The sequence below is a fragment of the Corvus hawaiiensis genome, chromosome 8 (genome assembly GCF_020740725.1).
Source record: "Corvus hawaiiensis isolate bCorHaw1 chromosome 8, bCorHaw1.pri.cur, whole genome shotgun sequence".
Lineage (NCBI taxonomy): Eukaryota > Metazoa > Chordata > Aves > Passeriformes > Corvidae > Corvus > Corvus hawaiiensis.
This window is the reverse complement of record NC_063220.1, coordinates 18848739-18874662: the sequence shown is the minus strand read 5'-3', so window position 1 is coordinate 18874662 and position 25924 is coordinate 18848739. Positions and strand designations below refer to the sequence as shown.

General features: G+C 40.4%; 2 protein-coding genes across 7 annotated transcripts in view; one reads left to right on the top strand and one right to left on the bottom strand.

The window, feature by feature from the left end:
• ZNF488 (zinc finger protein 488) overlaps nucleotides 1–13693 on the top strand; it is a 32004-nt gene extending 18311 nt beyond the window's left edge. For all 6 annotated transcript variants that reach the window (XM_048311908.1, XM_048311905.1, XM_048311907.1 and 3 more), the window contains one exon: nucleotides 922–13693. In XM_048311908.1, the coding sequence (XP_048167865.1) occupies nucleotides 922–2108 (1187 nt within the window). In that variant the 3' untranslated portion in view covers nucleotides 2109–13693. The remainder of the gene's footprint in view (nucleotides 1–921) is intronic.
• Nucleotides 7214–23793, bottom strand: RBP3 (retinol binding protein 3). Its single transcript, XM_048311895.1, has 4 exons — nucleotides 20638–23793; nucleotides 13722–13912; nucleotides 10744–10886; nucleotides 7214–8940 (listed from the first exon to the last, which is right to left on the bottom strand). Exons 1-4 carry the CDS (start codon nucleotides 23680–23682, stop codon nucleotides 8612–8614), a joined length of 3708 nt encoding a protein of 1235 aa, XP_048167852.1. The 5' UTR covers nucleotides 23683–23793; the 3' UTR covers nucleotides 7214–8611.
• Nucleotides 23794–25924: the final 2131 nt, after the last annotated feature.

The following is a 25924-nucleotide window of genomic DNA, read 5'->3' as shown; positions in this document are numbered from 1 at the left end:
CTGTGCTGAGTCCCAAATTAGGAATTTTTAGTTCTACCCAACCAGTTTATGAACTTTCCTATATATCCCAGGCCTCAGGTGCTGTCTGGCATCACTTGGCATTTTAAAACTGCTGTGTTGTGAAATAATATAGCATGGATACAGTTTACAAAGGTTAAGATGTACCATATCTGTGTTGATTGCTGAATTTGGTATCATCTGTTCATGGGCAATCAATCATCCCAATGAGCCAGAGGTGCAGTAGGTCTGAAGGCCAAAAGGAAAGAGTGTTCCTTATTCCTCCTGCCCATCACTGGCGTTGTTTCACTTTGAACATCATTTTCTGTGCTGCAGACATCTGTGCCTTAAGGCATATAACAGCTTGCCAAATGAGCATGAGTAAGGGCTTCAGGCATTAAGGTCAGATGATTTTTGAACGGTATTAAACTTCCAGAGTATCCTGAAAATAGAGGCTCGTGTCAAAATCTTTGAATCCTGGTCTAAAACTCATTATTGCTTGGATATATAGCATTTAACATTCATCCTGAATTAAAGCCAGTGACTTAGTTAAGAAATGTAGACCCAAATCTGGGTTTAGACTTCAAATCATTATAAAGTCTAAATGGTTTTATCTAGATCATGGTGTCCTGGCCATTTTATGTACTTTTATGTAATATAATTACATTTTATGTAATAAAATCTAGAGTTGAGAGTCTAAATGAAATAATTTCTGGCAGTAGCATGGAAGCAGGGAAGCAAATAAGAGTGAACCATTTTGCATAGCAGGTAGGGACCTGATTCTGCACTTGCATTAGTTTTAGCGTGTGTAACCTTGTGTGACACAAGAGGTGTTTCTGGTTTTTTGTGTCAATGACAGGATCAGGATCTGCATCCATCCATGATTCCACCTTTGCAAAACTCATGACTTGTCTGTTTCTGCAGAGTTGAGATGCCAAGAATGCGACCGAGTCTTTAAATGTGAGCATTCCTATCTGTCCCATGTCCGCTTCCTCTGTGTCCCAGAGAAGAACGCTCTGCTGTGGAGAAACTTCCAGAATCCTAAAACTGAAAAGAGCAACCTAGCTGAGCAGACCACGAATTTCCACAGTCTGGCAAGGGACCTGGAAGTCAAAATGGCAGCTTGTAAAGATGATGCACATGGTCTTATTGGAGAAAGGAGAGCAAAATCTGAAGAGGCTGAGAACAACAGGAGCAGGAAAACAGTGTTGTTGGAGAAAACCAATAATTTGACTGAGGAACGTAACTGTGGGGGCAAGGAGGAGGTTGTGGGAGAGCATGCATTGGCTGGTTCTTTCTGGAAGCTTAGTTCAGGGAGGCAGTCAGCTAGGAAGGATGCTTTGGAGCAGAAGCAGAGTGCTTTCACTGAGGTCAGGAGGATGAAAGAGAAGCTGAGGAATGAGAGACTGCAGGAGCCAGAACAGGAGGATGGCACAGTCCCACTTGGTAAAGAGCAGGTATCAAAGGAGGTGTTGCTAAACTCCTCTGGCAGTGCATTCTCCTTTGTTTGGCCCACCAGAGCTCGAGGAGAACAGAAGAGTGCTTTCAGCAAACCCAATAAGTGTGTAATAGAAAGAGCTGCAGTAAATTCTTCTCATCCCATGAGTGAGTCAGCAAAGAGCCTGGGGGAGCTGTCTGGCTTCATTGCCACCACAGACATCATGTGCTGCAGCACTCTTCTCAATTCCAAGTTCTTTGTCAGTGATTTGTGTAATGCTCAGATGCTGCAGACAAGCATCACTCAGAGCAATGTTTTCCCATATACCTCAGAACCGTGGCCCAAGCAAGCAGGAGGACAGCTACAAAACACAACCACCACTTCCTCTTCCTCCTCCTCCTCCTCCTCCTCCTCTTCCTCTTCCTTGACTCTTCTTCCCCCCACCTTCACATCTTTTGGAGTGGCTGCCCAGAACTGGTGTGCCAAATGCAACCTGTCCTTTCGCATGACATCTGATTTAGTCTTCCACATGCGGTCACATCACAAAAAAGAATACTCCTCAACTGAATCTCAGTGCAAGAGGAGACGAGAGGAGAAGCTGACGTGTCCCATTTGCCATGAGTACTTCCGAGAACGCCATCATTTATCCCGGCACATGACTTCTCATAATTAGAGTGCACACAGATGTCACCAAGGGACTGGGCAGGTTGGATCAAGAAGGGAATGATAGTTCACTTATATCCATTTCCTTTTGAGTTTACATTAATTTCTTTCAGGAAATCACTGTTTACAATAATTTATAATAGATGCTTTGCGAAAAAAATATAAAATGTTTACAAGAGTCTGAGTGAGTTTTAACTTTTGAAAACTCAACCTAGCCCTTGTCAACCTATTTTTGAGGAAATAAAATAGTGAAATGAATCCACATGCAGTGTTAATTTGCAGAGTAGGGAACAAAATTATAGTTATGCAAACAGAGCTTTCTTTGCTTATATTTGATTTGCTGGTGTCTGTGCAGTACAATGTAAATACAGAAATAACAACCACCTCATTGAATGAGGAACATTTAAGCACTAAAAAAATCAGAGCTTTTATGCTAAAAGAAAATAAGTTACTATTTTTAGCAGCATTGGTGGACTCTTACTCCTTTATGCTAGCTGAATCAGCTCTTTTACCAAATTTTTGAGTTAAAAACTGACATCTTACCATCTCCTTGGCTTTGAAAGGGACCTGAATTTAAGAGTGTTTCAAATTTATGATTGTCAACAACTGACCAGCAGACTGCCAAAGAGGATGGGACTTGTAAAGCAGAATATCCAAATTCTGTTCTAGGCTCTGCTGCTTTTGAAATATCTTTTACACAGTGAAATCAACCTGGGTCTGTATCAAAATGTGACCTGTTGTCAACCTTATTGTGTAGACAGGAAGCAAATATTCTAACATCTGTGTGACTTCAGTAGGCATACAGATCTGATGGGAGTAGAGTTTAGCCTGCGGTTTTCAGGTTTTGGATATACCAAAGGAAGCAGTTAGGGTATCTGAGTTACAATTAGCTACTGGTAGATAGAATCTGCACACTAATTCTGGATGATAGGCTCTATTCTGGTAACTGCTAGAAGAGGAATGGCCTTCACAAAATTATACATGAATTGCACTGCATTACACCAGCCTGTCTATCCTCTGGTTCCTACATGGGCCAATTACAACTTTTTAAAAAAGAAAGTGGCATATTCTTTCTCTTGTCTGTCCATGAGACATTTTTCTCATCTACTTCATTTTGAGTTTTGCTGAGTCTCAGCAGCAGATAAATTTATACTGCTCTGGATGGTAGGAAACACTGTCTGTTGGTACTGGAGCCCAACTAATTAGCCTTTCACTACTTTTAAAATCTATTTAGGGGCTAGATTTTGATGCTTTATGACAATATGTTCTTCAAGCAATCATTTCTCCTGCTCTTGTATAGGATTTTTTCAGGTTGTCTGATGTTTTTGTGGCACATCTGTGAACCTCACCTGCCTCATCAAAGGCTATTACTCCCTTTCAGACAGAGAATGATCAGAAACCATTCATTTCCCAGCTGAGACTAAAGGACATTTCAGTATATTCTCTGTGTTCCACCATACTGATGATACACTCCACTGGTTTTTGTATACTGGACAGAGTTTTGAGTTACTTTGACGATGCCTAGCTTGATAATGAAAATATCAGCAAGTAAACACATCTGAACAATAAAAGAGAGACTGACAGTCTTAGGCTGTCAGTTGAAACCAACATATTACACTAATTTTTATCTCTTGGGAGATTTCTATAAGTCAGGAGATTGTATTCTTCCCAGTATATTGCTGTTGAACATTAACACATGGCTGTTCCCTATTAATATAAATCACTGGCTATGAACCCCAGCTTTATTTTTGAAACACAAAGTGATAAAACTGTTACATTATGTCTTTGAGTTCAGAAGACAGTTCTGGTTGGATTGTAACACAGCTTTCCAAGGTCAGTGGCGGAAGCTCTTTCACTCGAGTCATTAAAAACCAAAATGAACAAAGACTTTGAAACATGGAGCACAGGGAACAACCTTGCATTGCGTAGGGGATGATGTGGTTTCCTTGTAATCTTTCCATCTGTGTTTTGTGTCCAATAACATTTACTATGTAAGGAATATATTTATGGCAAAGTTTAATGGGCCAAATTTCACTCCACCTGGGTGCCAGCCAGTTTACTGTGAAGTCAGTGTCCATAAAGTGTAATGAAGGACTCTGTGGTGTAACTGCATTCATATGTGGTCAGGGTTATATTTCCTATTAGCAGTTTAGGCCAGATTGTGATCTCATTTATTCCAGTGCAAATCCAAAATAATTCCATGTTGCTACTCCTGATTTACATTAATGACTTTAAGATCAGCCTGGCCAAGTATAAATAAGACTAAAGATTTTTTGGTACCATTACTGCAAAATGTTCTCTTCTGTACTTACTGAAAGATGCCATGTTTTCTTAACAGTTTTATGATTAGAAACCTAGCTTCAGATTTCTTCTGGAAGAAGACAGGACCAGCTGTATAATGCTCCCCAGTATTATTTTGGCACATCCTTTCAGCATTACCCTGCTCCAAATGCCTATTTTTCCAGTGTACTACACCTGGTATATAATTTAGATTGGAATGAAGCAGCACCAAATCTTACTGGTTACATTGTTTCAATGATTTTGTGTTGGACAAAGTGTAGAAAATCAACCACTGAAAAACAGATGCTAAGTCTCAAAACCTCTTCAAATGGTGTGTTAGACCTACCTCCTTAGAGTTCTCACCGGTAATCAAACTTCATCACTTTGCTTATGGTATGAGGCTAAGCAAGCAGCAAGGTTACAGGGAGAGATAGCCTCCCTTTATGTCATGGACTTGCTTTCTTTGGGTAAAAAGAAAAGGTAAGAACTCTTACCCAGTTTCCTTGTGGCCCTATCTCAGCCACAGCAATTCATATACTGTGATGCTGAGCAATGTAGGAATGCCTTCTGTGCACAGAAAGGCAAGAGGACCAGTTATGAAAAGTGGCAGAGCTGATTCAAAACGCAAAAATGAGGGGAGGTTTTTAATAAGCTTTATTTCTGATACTTTCCTCACCTCCTCCAGCTCAGAGGCAGTGCATTTTGGTCCTGGTATGTAAAGATTGAGGATTTCCCCCTTGTTGCAGGCAGTGTGGGCAATACTGCCCTTCTTTTTTTGGTAGGTGGCCATCAGTATAAAGATTACATTAACAATTTGCTTCTTATTCTGAGGTAAAGGGTTTTGTGAACTAAGACTTATTTAGACACACAGCAGACCATTTACACACACAGCACAACAGTATGACAACTTTTTGCCTGCTGCATCTGTGCTGGTATCAGTGCAAAACCACACAGATGCCAACAGAACCAGAACTTGGTTCCTGTGTGTAAAACCAGCTCTTGTGTAAAGCTCCTTGTGCAGGCACAGTGAAAGTCTTTTATGTGTCTCAAGTTTAACTGAGTGTCTCATCTAAACTAGGTTACATAAACCAGGGGGCTTATCCAAAATTTTTACAGATTTTATTTCTTAAAATGAAAATATTCGTATTAAAGCTGAGTGAACCAAATATTGAACAGGCAGAAGGAAGCCTAACGAGACAAAGAAAAACAAACTTCCTGTAATTGAGTCATGCTGGAAGCTTATTTCCCCTTATGTCTAGAAGTCTGAAAATTTAAATTGGTGCAGATGAAATCCTGCTGGAAGGAAAGCACTCACTAAGGCAGGGGGTTTGTGAAGAAATGAAGGACTGCATTCTGTACCTGTGAAATACTGTAATTTTACAGCAGGGATCTCTGTCTTTTCTACAAGTAGAAATGCTAGGGAGGGCAGGGAAATGATTTTGTTTTTAAAACAGGAGGAGAAAATTTGTAGCGAGCTGACCGGTTCTTTTCCTGTCTTTGCTAGCAACTAACTGTTCAGTTTGATCATACAACAGTTTCTCATGACGTGTTTCTGGATCAGTGAAAAAGGACACAACACAATGCTGTCAAGCTTAGCTGTGCAGGCTGTGTTTCTGTAATGGATAATAAGTTTATCAATAGGAAATGCCAGATTAGGATATTTGTAGACTCACTGATCATTGATACCTGAACTTTTTCTGATGAAGATGTGTTTCTCCATCGAAATGACACTCAGATGTGCTTTTGAGAAATATATATTTACTTGTTTTTTATGAGGTAATTTTTCACTAATCTAGGCAGCCTGTATCCTAGATCCTAGCCTAGATCCACTTCCTTGGATCTACAGAGCACAGTTTGGAAATCACTGGACTAAGGTAGCACAAAAGAAATAAAAGCCGGCTGTCATTTCTTGGTTAGTTGTATGAATGCTACAAGGAGAAAGATGATACTGCTAGGTAGTCTGATACAACAACTCCTTTCTTCCTGCCTTTAAAAGAAGCATGATTAGGATTAAAATTCAGGAAGTTATTCTAGGTGGGATGATAAGGAAATTGTGCTATAAACTGTAGAATGTCCATGTCAGCTCTGGAACCAGATGAGAGAAAGGTGGCAGTTTCATCGTATTTCCTGTTTTGTTGTGGAAGGGCATTTCTCAAATTGCTTGTCCCTCCCTAAAAACCTTCTGTTTAACTTTCTCATTTAAACCACAAACCATGGATTTTCCTTAGCTAATTTTTGTTTGTGCTTTTGTGATATTCAGACCTTTCAATGCAGTGTAATTTTGTACACAATTACTGTCTGTAGTTTTGTGAGGTCTAAACTCATTGAGATGGGCATAACTATGACAGAGCAGTTTGTGAAGACAGGAAAAATTGCTTTTAACACACTGGCCTTTGTTAAGCCTGGCAGTTTCCATATTAATTAGCCAGTACAATGAAATAGTAAATAATATTTTGCCAAGTAATAAAATTTCTCAAGGTTGCACAATAGTTTTCCAATGAAATCAATCACTGTAGTAAATTAACAGCACTATTGATTTAAAATGGTCTCACCTGCAATTGCGTCTTCATTGTTTGTTTTTCCAACTGGATTCCAATTTCTAGACATCTTTATTATACATATGTATTTCCCATATTACTATGGGAAAAATTTATTTGCTATTTGTGCCCATATGGTGTAGCTTTTTTGTCCTTGAATGGATGGCTAAATTTTCTAAATATTGGGCTTAACAATTAACATTGTTTGTACATGACAGCACAACTGATTGTTTTTAGGAAAACAAAGCCGTTTATCTGGATTGAGATATTAAAGAGGCTTAAAAGACATTACAAGAAATACATTAGTGTTGTTTACTCATTCATTGACTACTCCATTTTTTTCCATAATAAGAATATTTAATATTCTTCATACATATATCACTTTACACAAAATTCTGTATGGGTTTTAATTCATTAAAATATTTTCCACAACACTGAGAAGTTTAACAATAAGGTAGTGCATAAAAATCAGAACATGAAAATGACTCAAAAGAGTCCAGGTTAGAGATCACACTGAGTGTAGTTGATAAGACAAATAAGTAACAAAAAAGATGGAAAATCTATTTAGTTCTTAAAATTTTCTTCCTGTAAAAGCTTGAAGTCAAGTGTTTAACACACTTAATAAAAGAAAAATGGCAGGAACTTACAAATGAGCAAATGAACACCAATGTGTAACTACTCTCGATTCTAACTGAATTTTGGGAGACCATTTCCTTAATTTAATTACCTTACAGCTGGCATTCTGTAGAGATGAGAAAATCTGAGATCTAGATTAGAGTTACACATATTTTTAAATCATTTGGAAGATAGATGTTTAACTAAGAATTGTAGGAAAGATAAGGAATGTTGTGCATTAAGCTCATGTCAATTATCTCTGTTAGTTGTCCTGGAATACACTATTACATAATATGTAGCTTGATAGCAGGGTGAAAAGGATATTTTTCAGGTTTGTGTTTTATTTTTTTTTCTTCTGTCTTTGGGGCAGGACACAGCAATCTAATATTAGCCTTAAGTGAAAACATACGACTCTTTTCCTTGAGTCAGTTGATCTGGGCACTGGGTAAAAGAGTCAATGTACTGCCTTTGTCTTGCTCATCCTCCCCTCTGACAGACACTGAGAGAAGCAGGCATGTTCCTTTGAAATACCAGGAGTCTGGGCAACCCTGACAGACTGGGAATTTTTGGTTATTTTTGGTACATCTAAATGATGAGATGGAGAAGAGACTTAATTTAGCTCGTGTAGTTTGGAAAATAGACTCTTCCAACTCCTGTTAGTTTTTAAAGATGTTTAAATAGGAATGTACACAATTTCCAAAGAAGATGTGCCTTTTCTGTGTTTGAGCTTGTTCACACGCTTTCAATAGTGACAACTGGGATTTTCTATGGGACCAAAGGAAATCTGTGATTGGTAGCTAAACCTTAAAAAACTGACACACTGAACATTTATGTTTGATTACAGGAGAGGAATCCTGAAACCCCAGTGAATTATTGAAGTATTTCAACCACGCACAGAAAGAGCTGGGTTCCAAAGAATGGGGAAAAATAGCGGCATGTTGAAAATAAGTCACTGAGCTATGTACAGGGACCCAATCACTGACCAGAGAGACTGAAATGAACCTCCCACTTGTTTCTAGGGCTTACATTTAGGTAGCTAGCTTTCTGTTCATAAGAACTAGGGGCATATTCCTCCACTGGACTATCTAGAGCTGTGTAGGTGAGCATTGAGCATCTCCTTTGCTTTGACGAGTGCTGCTTCAGCTGGTGTTTCTATGTGAGGGGGCACTCCTTTTCCTTCCCAAGAAGTGCTGTCTGCAGAGATGACTGATCTGGAGGTGGGGATGAAGATGTAGAAGTTGGTTTCATCTACCTGATACATCTGTGGGGAATGGCAGCCACCACTGGTCTGCTCCCCAATGATGAGAGCTCTGCCTAGTCTCTTCATTATGGATACAAACTCTTCAGCAGCCCCAGCTGTCACAGCACTGGTAAGGATTACCAGCCCCTTCTGAGAGCCGTACCTCTCCCCTGTAAGGTGGGAAAAAAACCATCAGAAATGAATCAATTTTCAGACATTTGTTTGTATAATAGAGCAAAGAGAAGCCAAGATAGAGGCTTCACTCCCTACCTGCTATTAACAACCCAAGAAGTTTGGAAATCTGCTTTGTATCTATGATAGTATTAAAATACTTTTAACACGAGCCCAGACTCTATGCTGTAAAAAAAGGCTGTCTCCCTATGTGGTGCTCTTGTGCCATCAGTTTCTGGTTATGAGCTCCATCAGGAGAGAAGCCAGCTCATGATTACTATTGTTAGCTCTTTTGTGGCTTTGACTTTTACAGGAGCTCCAGATCTCATCAGAATAGTGGAATAGACAGGTGGGAAAAATGACATCTTCCACTCATCCAGAAGCATTTTCAGTTTCACCCTCATCCCTGCTCTAGGAACATGGCTGTCACAGAGCTTGGCCTTCAACTATGCAGGCATCATTTTATGAAATCAGAATTATAGTGGTTTTCCACAGTTTTTTATAGTCTGTAAGTGGAAGCTATACATGGCCTTTGTCCCAAACCCTTTGACACCCCTTTTTTATTAGGATCTGAGCCAAATTATCTCATTTTCTCACATAAAACAGCTGACAGGAATAGGAAGGATTTTGAACCTTATTTTCAATATCTATGAACATGTTAGATACTTTTTGAGAGGTTAGTTTCTTTGAAAAAGTGACCAGTAGGTAATAGCTAGGACTTGATAACTTGAAAACTAAACTGCTCTAAAAACGTCATTCTATAAGTAAGTAATAGTATGACTTAAAATCCTCATGCTAAATTCTAAGAGAGGGGCCAATAGCATGGTAATTAATTTTCACACCATTTTTGGTCTTCTCATTTCACTATAAACATAATAACCATTAGAAGATTCTTTTCACAGTAGATATATATAATACAGGACCCGATCCAGCTCCTTTGAAGTCAATATGAGTCTGCCCGTTCTCTTTGATGGGAACTGGAATGTGTCCATAGAAATCATATCCTTTAGCACAACCGACCTCTGACTGCCTGGGAAAATAGATGGACCCTGCAGACTGTGACAAAGTTTAACCATTTCAGCATGATCCAGGCCAACAACTCCAGACACCATTAACTTTTTTGCTACTGTCTTAGCTTAAGAGGGGAAAATAATTAAACCCGTGTTTAAGGGCTCTTAGAACTCTAACTGCAGTTTGTGAGCACTGAAGAGCTCTGTTTCTGCATGTTGCAGCATCCTTTCAACTTCCACAAATAGTGGGGCAGGCTATGTGTGGGGTGTGTGTCACATTGCCAAATGCTTTAAACTCACCCAGATATGCAAAAATTAATGTTTTTCTTTCTCGTCTCTGGACAAACTAGGGTGTTAAGGTGTTTTCATCTACTGATGTAGAGGATTACACAGGTAGGTATTAGGGAACAACATATAAAACTGTATGGGAGTATTGGAAGAGACATTACTAGAACTCTAGGCAACACTGGATTAATTTTTAATTTTGGCAACTTTTAAAAGCAACAAGTTACAGCTGCTGTACACAGTATTTGGCTCAACTTCTGGGGACCAATTTACAAACCTCTGTGCCTAACATACCCCATTCTTAGGAGTGATAAACTGTTATTTGTAGATGGCATTGAGGGACATGGCTGAAATGCACATTTTTTGTTTCTACATTCTCTACACAGATTGAGCTGATCATGGCAGGTGCTTTCACCAAATGAGTTACAGTATTTAATGGCTTGTTTAAAATGCACAAGGAGAGACATCTGAAATGGAAAGCTACTCTGGAAAGAAACTGTCATTTACCTTTGAGCTGTGGCTGGGTCCATATCTCCTTTACTGAGTCACTGGGTCTGTTGTAAACTTTGTCCAAGAGAATTGGGTGTCCTTCATCAAAGAAATATGAGCATAGGATTGCTATGGGTGTAGTGGAGCCTCCAATATTGTACCTTTTCAAGAATTAAAAATATTAAGGAAACAAGTGAAAATTTGTGTCAGGCAGTAAATCTTCCTTCCCAAGTATTGTTCCATAACATCAGTCCCGAAAAGGCTTATGGCTACATTTTGATACATTTACATTCATTCTCCCCTATCAGCATTTGTGCTTCTATCAGATCAACAAAATCCTGTCTAAGAGTGTTGGAGTTTTATTGCCCACAACTGATTTCAAAAGCAAATACAAAACATAAAAGTCTTATTTTTTTCTTGATGTTACGTAGGAAAAATCAGAAAGTAAGCAAAGACTCTAAATCTGCAGAGAAACATCATACTCTTGTTATTTTACTCTGAGTAACCCATTCTGTTCCTGGTGTCGGCAGCAAGGAGTGAATACATAAACCCTAAAACACAAAGTAGATTCCAATTAAAGCAACATATGTTTGTAGAACTGTTGTGTTCCTATTTTTTGCTATACAAAATGGGAAAACTTAGAAGTTTAGATAAGTCCATCTTTTTTGTGTCTAAAGATTGCGTTAGTCGCTTCATTTAGCACAGTCGTAGTTGAAAACTTTGGTCATTGTTTAATTCCATAGCAGTCTCTGAAGATTAATTTTACTGAAGAGCTTGTCATTGGAGAACCCCTGCTATGAATACACAAAATTAACTGCCAAAATATTTTTTCCTGTCACTTTTCACTAATACTAGAGCACATACAACTCTAGAAATGTTTGTACTTTGCTTACTGATAGAGTGTGGATATAGTACTTTCCTCTAGGTGATGTTAGGAGTACCTAGCACAGACATTCCAGCAAAAACCTGCTAGAAAATGAGTTTATTCAGTTCAATCTATAGCTAAGATTTTGCACCTCTGGAAAAGGATCTGACAGTCCCAGAGGCCTCTGTTCCGAAGAGTGAAGCTACATCTTTATTCTTCAGCATTTGGGAGCTGCATGATTGACACTGTGATTGGCTAGAAGTTAAATAACCATCTTCAGTGTGTCCCTGATAGTGCTGTGCTGCCAGGAGGTGCTGCTGCTGCACAGCCCATGCGACAGCTCAGCCCAGCAGAGCCCAGTTTCCTTCAGGTGCCATCACGGCTGAAGTTGATGGCAGGCAGGGCAATGCTGGAATGCTCTTCCTGGGACTCTCTTGCAGACACTGAAACTGCAGTAACTTTAGTCAGTAATAATGTCTGAGCAGTTGCCAGAGTTTGAACTTAAATTTTGAATGCTAGTGCTCCTTCTTACAGATGCCTTGTGTGACCTTAGGGAGGCCTTTTAGTTCATCAGTGTCTCTTGTCAATGCTGTGAGAGTTAAAAATATGAAGTTCATGAGTGGCACAGCTGTTCCAGGAAGGGGAACTATTAAAGTGAGAGACATTATGCATTATGGTTAATCCCATGCAAAATTGAAATTATCCAAATATGAAGTTCATGAGTGGTACAGCTGTTTCACGGAGGAAAACTTGTAAAATGAGAAACATTATTCATTACAGTTAATCCCATGCAAAATTTAAATCATTAGCCTTAAAATTATAAGATTGGCTTACAGAGAATTTCAAAAGGCTTGTTTGGGGTTCTCTTTTGTATGTCTTCAGAGACTGGGTCTTTTATGTGCACTCAAAGGACTGAAAATACATTAAATATAAAAAAATAAACCAAACCAAAACAACACAAGAAAGGAGCTATAATGAGACCATTTGGTACCTGAGACGTGATTTCATCTTTGCTGCTTCAGTGCCCCCAGCCCTGAAATTTTTAGCTTGGGAGAAAACTGGGGCAAGAAAGAGGAAAGTCCCAGTCCTATCTCAAGTCTATTGGAAGATGGTGGTGCTTTTGCTGAATTCAAATCCAGTCATGGGTGTGTTATGTTCGTCGCTGCCTTGCCTCCTCTGTTCTCACATAGTAAGATCTCTGTCTCTGCTCTCATCACTGTGGTCATCTTTTCCTCCCTATGATGCAAATCCCAATTACTTCCCAAATTGTAAATTTGGGATTAAGAAGATTACCAAATATTAAGAGCCCCATGATAACAATAGACACAAATGGTTCTAGCATTAAAACCAAGTCCTTACAAAGTCCTTCTTTTCTTTGGTTTATATTTGTAATCTTCTGGGCTCACACACATTAACTCTGGACCACAACAAGGGCATTACTTCCCTAAATACTGTGTAGGAAATGTGAATGTTTTATATTAATCTGCTTTGATTGCTGGTGAAAAATGAATGACATCTTATTGCTCATAAGATTTGGAGCACTATTGACACACTGGAGTGTCCAACAGAATTCTAAGAAGAGGGCAGGTGTACAGTGCTGCAGCTTGGTGCAGCAGGGCCCAGGAGTGCTACAGTACCTCTAGGCACCTCTGTGCTCTGTGCACAAGGCCCGTTCTGTACAGACCTGATTGCCCAGAATTATTTAGCACTGCAGATATGGCAAATTAAATGTTGTAACACAGCCTTGCACATAGTCTGTCTTTTTGACTGTTGAATCACTTGGCCACTACATGAAGTAAATATTTATTTTATAAATATATATATATGGTACATGGAGAGTTAGATTAGAAAGAAGTTAGAGAAATAAAACAAATGTAACATCCAGAACTGCATTCTGCAAACTATTCCCTAAATTTGCCTATTTAGTTCTAAACATCTCAAGTGATGATACAATTTATTTTGAGATATACTTCCAGACTGTTATTATTTTCCTTGGCTGTTTTTCTTTTCTCATTTAATCCCAGCAATGTTAGCCTGTAAACAGGATAGTAAGCCATGTAAAGCTAATTCACTGTTACAAATAAAATGCTGTTTTGAAAGAGCTTTGGTTATTTGCCATTCAAAGGTTTACCTCAGGTCTATGATTAATGCATCTGTGTGAACAATTTTCTTCCAAACAAGCTCTATGATTAGGTCGGACACCTGGGTTAGAAGTTCACTGTCTCCAAACATATCAAATCTCAGATAGCCGATGTTGTTTTCAAATACATTTGTGTGGAATGAAAACCTAATCAAATCTTCAAATACTTCTGGTGGAGGGATCTGAAAGAGTTTGGAAAAACAAAACAAATCATTTGCTGGCACTGGTAGCTCGACACAAAATTATGTGGCTCATGTTAATCCAGGGGGGACACGTGTGAGGAATGTGACCGAGTTTGAAAAACATAATAAATTTTACAACATTTTTGCATGTTAAACATAGGTTAGCATTGCGTGATGCATTTTTGCACAGTATAAAATGCATCAATAACATGCCCAGAATCTGGATCAGGCGCCTATTTGCCAGAGCTCATTTTATTTTTCAAAAATACAAGAATTTCCTTAGAGCAAAGAGGTTAAAAGAACAATCCCAACCTGCAGCATAGATCCCAGGCCTGCCATCCAAGCCCACATGTTGCCTTTGTGAGTTCTTTCTAGACACGGCACCTGGGACTTTCATAATCTCTTTACTGGCCTCATCTGACAAACAGCTGCTGGCCGCAGGTGCGAGTGGCCCCAGCCCCTCTTAATGACCCAGTCCCTGTGACAGTGAGGAACCTGATGTGTCTGGGCATGTGCTAGGATACTCATGAAGTAGACATGCTAAATCTCTTCTATGGTGGCCATGTGCCTGGAGTCTCACGTGTTAGGTTGCGATTTATTTAATTTTGCTTAGCTTATGTTATTAAACAGTGGACTGTTTTAGTAGCAATGTGTAGCCAAATAATAAAGTTATCCTAGTAACCCCTGTATGCATTGAGACATAGCCAGTTCCTATTGCCAACCTTCTGTTTTGCATGCAGTATCTGAAAATGGAATAGTCTCCTTCAGCTTGAGGTAAGAATTTAGAATACATACAACTTATATGACCTTCAGCCATTTGGTATTTTCTCCTCTGTTGCTGTGAAAATGGTATTATACCTTTTTAATCAGTTGCCCTCTGCCATAGCTCATCCCCAGACAATCCATTCTTTCACACTCGAAAGAACAAGGAGTCAGCAACGAACCATGTGCTAGCAGGTGCTCTTCAAGTCGACAACATGCCACAGAACTGGGGAGGCACTTGGGCCTTCTGCAACTACAGAGAAGTCAAGTAATCTCCTGACCTCTATATAGTGCTCTGGCCTGGAGTTTTGCTCCTGCTGAAAGCAGGTCTGCCACAGCAGAAAGAGTTTTTTCCGAGGTGTGTGAATGCAGCTGTGCTTGACGTTACCTAGGGGAAAATTACCCACCATATGACACTTCATCATTGAGCTCCTGATGTATGCCAAAATTACCAAAATTTCAATCATTAATTTAAAAGCCCTGTTGGCCAGTAGTTGTTGACTTGACGATAAGAGCAAATTCTTTTCTGTACCCTTCTTTATCACTTTACCTTGTGAAAATAACCATTGTATCTGGACTGTAAACACATCAGTCCAGCAGAACTGAGTTTGTCATTTCCATTCCACTTCCCAGTGACAGCAGTGTTACTTGATCTGTCCACTGTACTTTGATTAACAAATCACAGTTTTGAAAAATATATTCAGCATGCATTGATTGTTCTGACAGAACTTATATCTACTTCAGAGATACTGGTCCTCCCAGGAGGAAAATAAAAACATCACCCATTACTAACATCTGCAAGTAAAACTGATGTGTTACTCTCAGCTGCTTACTAATGATATTTTAATTGAACACACAAATGTCTTATCTTTGTCTCCAGCGCTAATTGCTAAATGCATACCTAGAAACATGTTGATTAAGAATAGTATCTGCCTGATGAATTTTTTCTCTACTTATTCTTTTACTGTGATGCATCTTATTTTTGTTCCCTGAGGACTTCAGCACTGCTAACTGTTGAAAATTCATTACAAATTTCAAGGTGGGCAGGTTTCTCTTAAAGCCCCAGGTCTCAAGGGCTGAAATAAATGTGCAAGGATCTAAATGAAAGCCGTTCTTGGCTGCAGGAAAAGTTATGAAAATGTATCTATTCTAAAAGCTCTAAGACTGGATATCACATGAAGAGCACTCAGACTGTAATTTTGGGGTGCCAGGGAAAGCATCTGAATTTTTCAGCAGAAGAGGTGAGGAGCCTGTGACTGGTACGAGAGAGTTACTGCCCTGCAAAACTGCAGATTCATGACACTGGCACATGGGCCACATGCTGCAGGTACCTAAGGAGGTAAGTCAAGCTTCAGGGAGCAACCAGGTGCTCTCTTTGGAAGGCAGGGCTCTGCTGGCCAAGGACAAGCTGGGACAGGATGCAGCTGAAAGTAAGATCCTGCTGCTCAGTCAGACAATGTTTACATACAAATGACTTGTTAAATGTAAGTCCTCAGGTGCACACTATAAACAATGAGGCTAGGCTAAAGGACCTCCAAGCTAGCACCACTTTAAGCCAAGGAAAAGTGTTTTTTCATTAACTATATTGTGTCTACAGTCCTGTTCTGCAGACTCTTTCCACAGGTGAGTGGCCTAAATATAACATATGATATGACACAAAATAGGACCGTGGAATGCTGCCCTGGGACTTGTGTATAGAGTTAGATCCCTGATTCTGTTACCGACACAAACCCCATCCATCAGCAAACCGCTTTCCAAATGTGCCTCTCTTCCCTCTTTTCTCTCCTTTCATCTCTCCCTTAAGCTGTTTTTAGATTGAAGCTGTTTTTTCAAAGCTATTTTTGTGCTGACTGTTTTAAGGTAACTCCGATTTTCATTAAGGTTGCTAGTGCTGCCAACTGCTGGCTGTGAAAATATTATCAGGCAATACCCTTGTGCTGCTGCAAACCCTGAGATAAGTTTAAGAACCATGAGATCTTGAGGGCTGAATGGCAGGGTTGCACTTTTCTTAGAACATTTGGGTTCCTTGTGTACGCTCACAGGTTGGAATGGAACTGTCCATCCTAGCAGGGCCCCCAGCTCAAGGACTGAGCAGGATCAGCTATAGCCCTGACAGCTCATTCTCATTTGCTCTTAACAACACACATTTCACTGGGTGACTTCCAAGCAATCCACCGTAGTACGTCACCAGCCTTTCTATAAGAAAGATGTTTCTAAGATCTAGTGTAAACAGTATAAGTTGACTACTTTGTACTCTTTAAGTGCATTACTTCTTGACCTATTTACTATGGACAAGGGAACAGATTATTCTTTTCATATCTGAAACAGTCTCTTATGTATCTGCGTTTTCATGTCTCCTCTCAGTTTTCCTCTCTCTGGAATAAACAACTCAAATATTTTAAATTTTTTCAAGATTAGTTTTATTCAGTCTTCTCTTTACTCCTGTTCCTCTTTTCTGCTGCCTCTGTACTTGAGCCACATCGTTCCAGAAAACCATTGCCCAGGTCTGTGCATATTATACTCTAGATGAATTTTCTTTATACTAAATGTAGCAGAAGATTTCATGTCTTACTAATTATACTCATCCTTATCCATTCCAGTTTGATGATGATGAGTATTTACTGCAACAGCTTGACCCTATTAATTTGTGCTCAGGTTATGAACTCTGAAGAACCCATTTACATTTTTACAGGACTTCCCCTAAACAAGCTACTTTCCTCCCAGAGTTGTGCAGTGAATTACTATCACCCTAGAAACAAGCAAGCAAAGATTGCAAAAGGTGAAGAGCCAATGAGAGTTAAACACAAGATACTTTTCTCTTGCATAAACTTGCATAGTTCCACTGACTTTACTGTGGTTATGTCAATATAAATCAACATCATGTGGACCTATAACAATTGTTTGTCCACCTTTTAGCAATAGATGCAGCAATTTGATTATCTTGACGCTTGGAGGCTGAGCATTTTGATTTCACTCATTAATGAAAGGATATAAGCAAACTACTTCTTTCTGGTGAAACATCTCTAACTATTGCCTCCTTCAGCAAGTACAACACTCTTCTATACATACATATTACTCATCTGGAAACAGGAGGACTTGAAATGCAGGAACAATTTTTATAAAGGATTAATTTTTGCTTTTTATTCTGATCATCATTTTCAGCTGCTTATGTAAACTATCATGACAAAAATTCTCTTAGGTGTAAAGACTGCATTAAAAGTAGTTGGTGATTAAGAAGAGGCCAAAATAATCACTCAGGGAGACCCCTCATCACTTGAAATGGGCTTTACAATTATGCCAAAATCAGGCAGCTGTTCTTCCATAGGTAGAAACTCAGTCACAAACACAAATGTTTCAGTATGCAAAGGAAGGTATAACTGGAGAGGGAGACAGAAGAATAAGAAGCAGGGATTATTGAACTGCAGGTCAGCAAGTTTACAGAGCTCTGCCTTATAAGCAAAATGTTATTTTCTGGATCACAAAAAATATATACAAAATTTGCCTCTGGGAAGTCTGACTTTGGAAAGTAGCATTTATGCAGCTGACAACTCTGACTAGAAGTGACCTTGCTGCTGCTTAGAGGAGACATATTCACTACTCTTTACTATGCTTCAGCAGCTATTCTAGTGCAGCAGATGCAAAGGTCTGCACGCATTTCACTTGTCTGTCTCCTATGTCCCATCCCATCCTTCCTGTAGTTATTCATCATCACTTTCAGTTAATTGTGTTGGATCTGCTTCACTGTCAAGGTCATTAACAGTAAAATCTTGCTGTCAAGGGAGAGGGTGGCTTGGAACATAGGTAGCACAAGAGAAAAACTAGCTCTTAGGTTTTTAAGGAATAAATGTGATATAGATCAAGAGAGACACTATGTCCATGTATTGGGCTGCCAAATTTTTAATTTTTAAAAAAATTTACAAATGCAGCTAGTGCCATCATATATGCTTCACTGTAATCTAAAGGTATTTGCTCTCTGGGGTATACCTGAAATGTTCCACAGAAATCATCCCTCTTATGGCTGCAAAAGCAAAACAGGAGATGAAGGTACTCTTGCTGCCCAAGGCTCTGTGGAATGGGCGAATTTTCTTTTACCTCCATCTCAAGGGAAATCCTTTACTTAAGTGACTTCAGCATCTTTGTTAACATCTTAATGCTTTCTTGTCTGTTTGATTTCCAATTTCCTCCAGCAATATGAGGGAATGCTTATGCCTCTGGAAACCATTTTAGTCTCATAAGAGACGTGATTCTCTGCTCTTTACACATTATTTCACCTTGGAGAAATCTTACATTTGTCCTGATTGTCATCCAGACTGATGTGATTTCTTTCTTATGGATGTATACCTGACCTCTTCCAATCATTTTGCTTGACGAAGAACTATGGTAAAACAGAGGCATTGAATAGTATAATGGCATTTCTTCACTAGCTGTATCAGGATCAGAATTTTATGTCATGTGACAAATAAGATACTTGTCCACTACATCCTGTTCTGAATATTCAAGGTCTGAATAAACTAAGTAATATCTGAACAAGTAAAACACCACCAACAATATTCAATAACAGCCTTCAGTGAATACAGTGACCAATTTGCAAGATTTTTCCATTCTGTAGAATGGGGAGAAATTATGATGTGTCACTACTGATATGTTGATAATAATTGAGCAGGGAACTCTGTCAAAAGCATTGAAATATTTGAGAGTGAAGTTTTCTACACTCAACCAAGTTAGGAAGGAGAGTGCTGGAATAGAAAACTCCTTTAATTAATTATTTCCATTTAATCTTAAAAGCAAGAATGGGGCCAGCATCTCTTGGTTAGCAAACTTGGAAAAAAAATCTGCCCCTGGCAATGCTTAGACTTTGTCCTTGACCTTAGTATTTGTGGTAATACCACAAAGGTCATAGCCACTTTAAATCATGCATGCCAAAAATTTCAGAGTGTGGAAGTCCACGGATTTCCTCCCCCAGGAAACATTTAATAGTTACCTGACACTTGGTCTACTCTGGTTCATTGCAAAGGCAAATGCATTCTCTTCAAAAAGTAATTTTATGATTCCCTGGAGAAAATACGTCTCTGATAGCCATGCTAGTGCAGTAGCCAGAAAGCAGCTAACTCCATCCAAGAAAGGGATCAGGTTATCCTAACCCTCTATTTAATTTGAAGACGGAATTTTAACAAGTGCTCCTGGGAGCTCCCTCCAGCACAACAATGAACAAGAAAGATTGGCAAGGCAGACGAGTGTATAAACACTCAGGCTCAGAACAAAGCACAGACTGTTATGCAAACCACACAGCAAGGGCAAAAGTAGATTATTAAAAATCAATTTCTCCCTGGGGTCACCTAACTTCCACCCAGATACTTCTTCCAAAGAATTTCTAGGTCACTGGGAAACTGTCTGATGCTGAGCATGAGACACAATTAGAACAACTTTCCACTGCCACTACCGAAGGAGTTGCTTATTATTCTGGTGTAATAGATGTCAGTTACTACAATTTTATATAGAGAAGTCCATCAAAGAGTACATGGCTGCATGTTTAGTGAGTTATATGCATTTACTCTAGTCCAACTAAACTTCCTCAAATTACGACCTGGGTTTGAAACCAGAGGGTTTCTGCATTAATTACAACTGGAAAAGCTGCAGCATTGGAAGAGGAGGGATCACAGAGGTATCTTTCCTCTAACCCTAAAGAGCTGCATTTTTGCTTGTGGCATATGGCAGCTGAAATTTACAGCCTGAAGCTTGTTCCCAAGATGCATGCATCTAGAACTCCCATCTAATTCTACAAGCTACTACCTTAAGTGCCAGAGACAGCTCAGCCTACAAAACCTACTCAGGCACTGGCTTTTCCTCTGGGTACTGGTAAATTCGGGTGGGTTTATGGTATGGGCTAGAAAAAAGATAAGGTATCTGACTCAATGCTCCCATTCCAGCTGGCATCTCTATAACTGAGTATGAGAGAACTGTACCTGTTTTGGCATGATCCCTGGGATGCTGTCCTTGGCATGTTCAGGGATGTAAAGTAATTTCAGGTGTTCATCATCAGAAAGAGATTGTAAGACGGCAGTCACCTTCCCAGCGAGTTCTTCCTCTGTATGGATCCTTTTATAATTGTCCTTGTTGATGTTCTTGGTGAGGTTGGATGCCAGAACAGACCCAATGTCCACAAAGGCATAATTATCTGCCACAAGCTTGCCTACAGTTTGCAGTATTTGTGGCACCTGGGCACGCAGGTTGGCAATGTGTTGAGCTACAGACATGGCTTCACTGGCCTGGATGGTGATGTGTGGCTCCACTCCAGACACACTCCATACTTTTCCAGTGACTGGGCTGAGCACCACTTGGCTGGGGATGGAGGCATATAGGGAGCTGTTACCAACACGATAAATGCCCACCGAGAGGGATCCACCAACTGTGGGCTCACCAATAACTGTGGCCCGGTGTAGATCCTTCATAGAGCGAGTGAAAGCCTCAGCTGCTGAGCCACTCATATGGCTTGTTAGGATATAGATGTCCTTGAGGGAGCCATATCTCTTGCCAGAGAGCTGGGGGAGAGTCCACACCTCTGTGCTGCGGGAGGTACTACGGTCGAAGACAGTGTAGAGCTGTTTCCGAGGCTCAGGCTCAAAGAAGTAGGAACAAAGTATTGGGATGGCAGTGGAGTAACCACCTGTGTTGTACCTCATGTCAATAATCATGGCATCCGTGTCCACCAGCTTGTTCCATACCATCTGCAACAGCTGTGGCCCAATGGCCTTCACTGTTTCTGCCTCAGCCATCATATCAAAGCGAAGGTAACCTAGGTTCCCTGGCAATACCTCAATTTTGAAGAGTGCCTCAATGATGTAGCTCAGCTCTTCAGGGCTGGGAATCACATTGGGAAGCTGCTCTTCTGGTGTTGGTTCCACATGGCTGTGGAAGACATGAAGCCGATGGTCTCCAGAGGCCTCCTGCAAGTCACTGGTAAGCTGGGAAGCCAAAGTCTCTGAGTCTATAGCTGATCGATAACCTCCCTGGGCCCGTTTGGTGCTGAGCATAGCACTGGCCTTACCAGCCACTTCTGGGATGGCATAGTGAGCCTCTAGGAGTTGCCCAGTACCCTCTAGAAGTACTCCCATGTTCTTGTGGAAGGCTAGCACTTCTTCGGCCTTTTCCAGTGCATCCTCAGCCAACACTATGGCATCAGGAACAACTCCTCCACCCATCCAGCTCTCCCCATGGTTGTCAATGAAGGTGATAACAGGAACTGTGATAGTCAGGCCATGGGTTACTCCTGGCGCAGGCTGCAGCAGAGGGAAGGTACGGGTGTGCGAGAGGCTTCCTGCTGTGATCTCACCAATCAGCGTGGCACGGCCTAGGGACTGCATGAGGTAAGCAAACTCCTCAGCAGCTGTAGCAGTGTGGTGGCTGGTGAGCAGGTAGACGCCACGCTTAGCCCCATAGGACTTGCCCAGCAATTCTGCCTGGCTGTTGTGCTCCTGCGTATGGTTGGTGCATCTGTCATAAGTTGTGAAGAGATGGACAGGATCAGCAGCAGGGTCTTGGAAATAGGAGAGTAGCACAGGCACAGCAGAGGAGGAAGGGCCTCCAGGGTTGTAACGTAGGTCCACGATCAAGTTCTCTGTATTTTGAAGGGGCTCCCACACTTTGCGTACAATGTAAGGCCCCAGCTTAGCAAGCACAGAGGCATCTGCAAACTCATCGAAGCGCATGTAACCAACATTGCCTGGCAACACTGACACCTTGAAGACAGTATCCACCAAGGCATGCAGCAGCTGCTCATTGTCAGGTAAGTCAGCTGCCATTCCAATTGGCTTCTCGGCTGGGAGATCTGCAGCTTCACCTGGCATCATGACTTGAACCATCAGACGGGGGTCTTCAGATAAGGTCTGCAACTCAGTATTGAGTTTGGTGGCCAAGTCCTCGGATGACTGCACAGAAGAGAAGTCAGAGGTGGCAAGGTGCCGCAGTAGCGCAGGCACTCTCTCCACTAGGCTGTAATAGTCCTTTAATATGTTTTTGAGGTGGCTAATGGTGCCAGGCACTGCTCTGCGCACTGCCAGGATGTCCAAGGATTTCTGCAAGGCTTGCTCTGCCTCAGTAGCCACACATGGCATCACCCCACTCACTTCCCAGCTCTGTCCACCCCCACTCAAGGGGCTCACAGATCGTGACACAGGAACCATCATATAGAAATTGGAAGGACCAATACGCAGCTTCTGGATGTCCAGTGAGCCCCCGGCTGTCTTCTCTCCAACAGTGATAGCTCTGTTCATGTGCTTGAGGATGTAAGCTACATCTTCAGCCACTCCTGTGGTGTGGCGGCTGATCAGAACAATGACATCCTTTTCTTTGCTGTACCTCTCTCCCAACACCTTTGGAAGTGTCCATATCTCTGTGGTGGTGTTGGAGGGACGATTGTACACAGTCTCAACATGCAGCATCTTTTCTTCATGCAAGTATGAGATGATGAAGGGGAGGCCAGAAATCTGCCCCCCAGTGCTGTGACGAAGATCTATCACCAGGGCAGATGTCTCCATCAGTGTCTTCCAGACCTTGTCCACCAGAAAAGCTCCAACTTTCTGCACAACGTCCTCTCCTATGATATAATCAATCCTCAGGTAGCCAACATTGCCGTCCAGCTTGCCATACATGACCACATGCTCAATAAGACTCAGGAGTTGCTCACGGGTAGGGGAAACCTCAGCTTCTTGTTTGGGAGCTGCATGTGGTAATGGCTCATAGGAAATCACCAGTCTTGGGTCATTCAGAGCACCCTGCACTCCAGCTGTCAAGACACTTGCCAGCATTTTTGGATCTGAGATGTCCAGGATCTCCCCGCTCTTGATTGCTTGTTCAATGGCTTCTTGCATTCCCACTAGGTTTTCAGGATAACAGTAATTGTCCAGAAGGACTTTAGCCATGTCCAGCACTAGAGCTGGCTGAAAGATTTCCTCAGCAGGTATGCTGCACATGATCAGTGCTGAAAACAGCAAGAAATGTGTCCTGATCATTTTGTCTTTGTATGGAATAGAAAAGAAGTCAGAAGCTCTTATCGATCAAGATGAACATAGCTCTCCAATGACTCTGAATCGCACTGAAATCCCTGTGTTGAATCCAGGTGCACTGAACAGATCTTTTATCTGCATTAAACCTTTAATCTCATTAAAATGGAGTGCATCATTCAAAGTGCACCAATAGATAAAGTTCAGCTCCTTACTACTTCACAGGCCTCTTATGAAACAGTAATAGACTTCAATCACCAAGGAAGATCTTTCTAGCAGTTAATTGTTTCCAAAAGGTAATGCATTGCCTGTTACAAGCTGGTCCTGGCTTATCCTGAAATTAGATTGCTTAAATGCAACTCTTATTTTAACCACTGTTATAACAGCAATCATCCTCTCTTTTACCATTATTTATGAAGAGCTTATACCAGGAGATTCTTCAGTGACTTAGCTGTATCAATATTTAATATTCTTTCAAAAGTTGTTGACAATACATTGTCTTTGGTGTTTTTCAGTCTGAGCTGCAAAGGACTCTTCCTACATTCTATGACTAAGAGCTCCAAACAAGGAACTCCAGACATTTAGCACAGCTCATAAAATCCAAGGTAATGACAGCCTGTTAATTTCTGTGCTGAGAATTGCCAGCATTTTAAACAGGACTTTGAAACACATTTGCCTCAGCATAATACAGCTAAATCTGAGGTGACTTTAATCTTCACAATTTGCACTCAGTTAGGATTTACTTGTAATACCGTTGGGTAACATATGGTCATGTCTGATGACAGCTCCCAGCCAATAGACTTTAGGCTCAACATACCAAAATAGAATGTGGGGGGGTTGTTTTCTTCTGCTCACAATGTATTTGAGACTCTATTGTATTAAGAGTTTGAAAGAGGATCAGAATATGTGGAATGCAGCCTGTACCCACTCCGAGCTCCAGTATGACATGCCAAAGATATACAGGAACAGATTCTTGGCTTCAAGTTTGAAATTAATTGCTACCCCAGCCATTCTGTTTGCCAGAGGTAGCTACAAGAATAGACTCTGAAACTTGGGTAGAGCACGTTTTTGTACTGCTGTTAAAATGTTGCTACATATGAATACATGTGGAGGGAAGAGTTTAAAGGTGGTCTAAGCCTGTCTGCTGGTGTCATGTGTGTCTTGAATGAAGCCTGACACTCAAGACTTTCAACTTACTGTGCAAAGGGTGCTACAGATGTTATATACAAGGTGTTAACAGTCACCTCATCTTACTCAGAATGTAACAGACATAGTTGAATTTCCTTGAAGATAATAGTCAGAAAGGACACAAGAACAGACAGCAACTGAGTACTTTTGATCAGAGTATGTATCAGATATCAGCTGTGCCTCCCATACCTAAATGAGGTCTATCTATCACTGTTAAACTCTTTACAGGACAATATTTTTGTAGCATTTAAGGAAGTATTTCCACAGAGTAACAATATTCTTCTCCAGTGAGGCCTTATCTAGAGGTTAAAAATCACAAAATGGCACTTTCCTGATGGTGGATGTTATATAATAATAAGATTTGGAAAAATCTTTTCTCTGTTTTCCTGATATTTTTTTTGCAGTTTATCACAGTCTATAAAGATTTTCGTATCAGAAGTGCTGAAAACTGTAGCTGAGGTTCTTATGAAGCAAAGACATTGGGAAATATATACGGGACTGTGATTAGATAAGGCAACACTCCACAGCTTAATTTATTTCTCAAGTTATGCACATTCATTCTCATGTACTTTATCACTACCACATAAAACCAAAACCAGCTTCACAATGTAAAAGTAAAATAAATGATTTTTTCCAACATGCATGACTTAAAATGCTAGGACAGTGGAAAAAATCTATTTTTCCACACTGGATTTGTTCAGTCATCTGTTTCTCTTGAAATTCAATATGGATATTCAGTATGGATTTTCTGAATTCAATATGACATGTAACTTTCACTGCTACCTTGGTAATTCTTTATAGATAGTCTTACAAGGTAAGAATCCCTTATATGTGGTGTGAATTCTTTAAGATTTGGAGAATGACTATTTGCTTACTCATTTTGAGGCACTTATAGCTTAAATTTTTATCACACATGTTGTTTAATGCAAGTCTTTTCATTGAACTCTGAATAACCAGATCCAAAATGTAACTCTACTATCTATTCTAGCTTATAATATAACTCAAGTCAAATTCTTATTTTGATTTTAGTTTTGAGCAAAACTAAATAGCTAAGGCATAGTTT

Excerpts from the sequence above, each read along its gene's own strand:
- RBP3 (XM_048311895.1), bottom strand. The coding sequence starts at position 23,682 with ATGATCAGGACACATTTCTTGCTGTTTTCAGCACTGATCATGTGCAGC. Across the intron at positions 13,913-20,637 it reads CAGGGATCATGCCAAAACAG|ATCCCTCCACCAGAAGTATT; the intron begins GTACAGTTCTCT and ends AAACTCTTTCAG. Across the intron at positions 8,941-10,743 it reads GACCCAGCCACAGCTCAAAG|GGGAGAGGTACGGCTCTCAG; the intron begins GTAAATGACAGT and ends CCCACCTTACAG.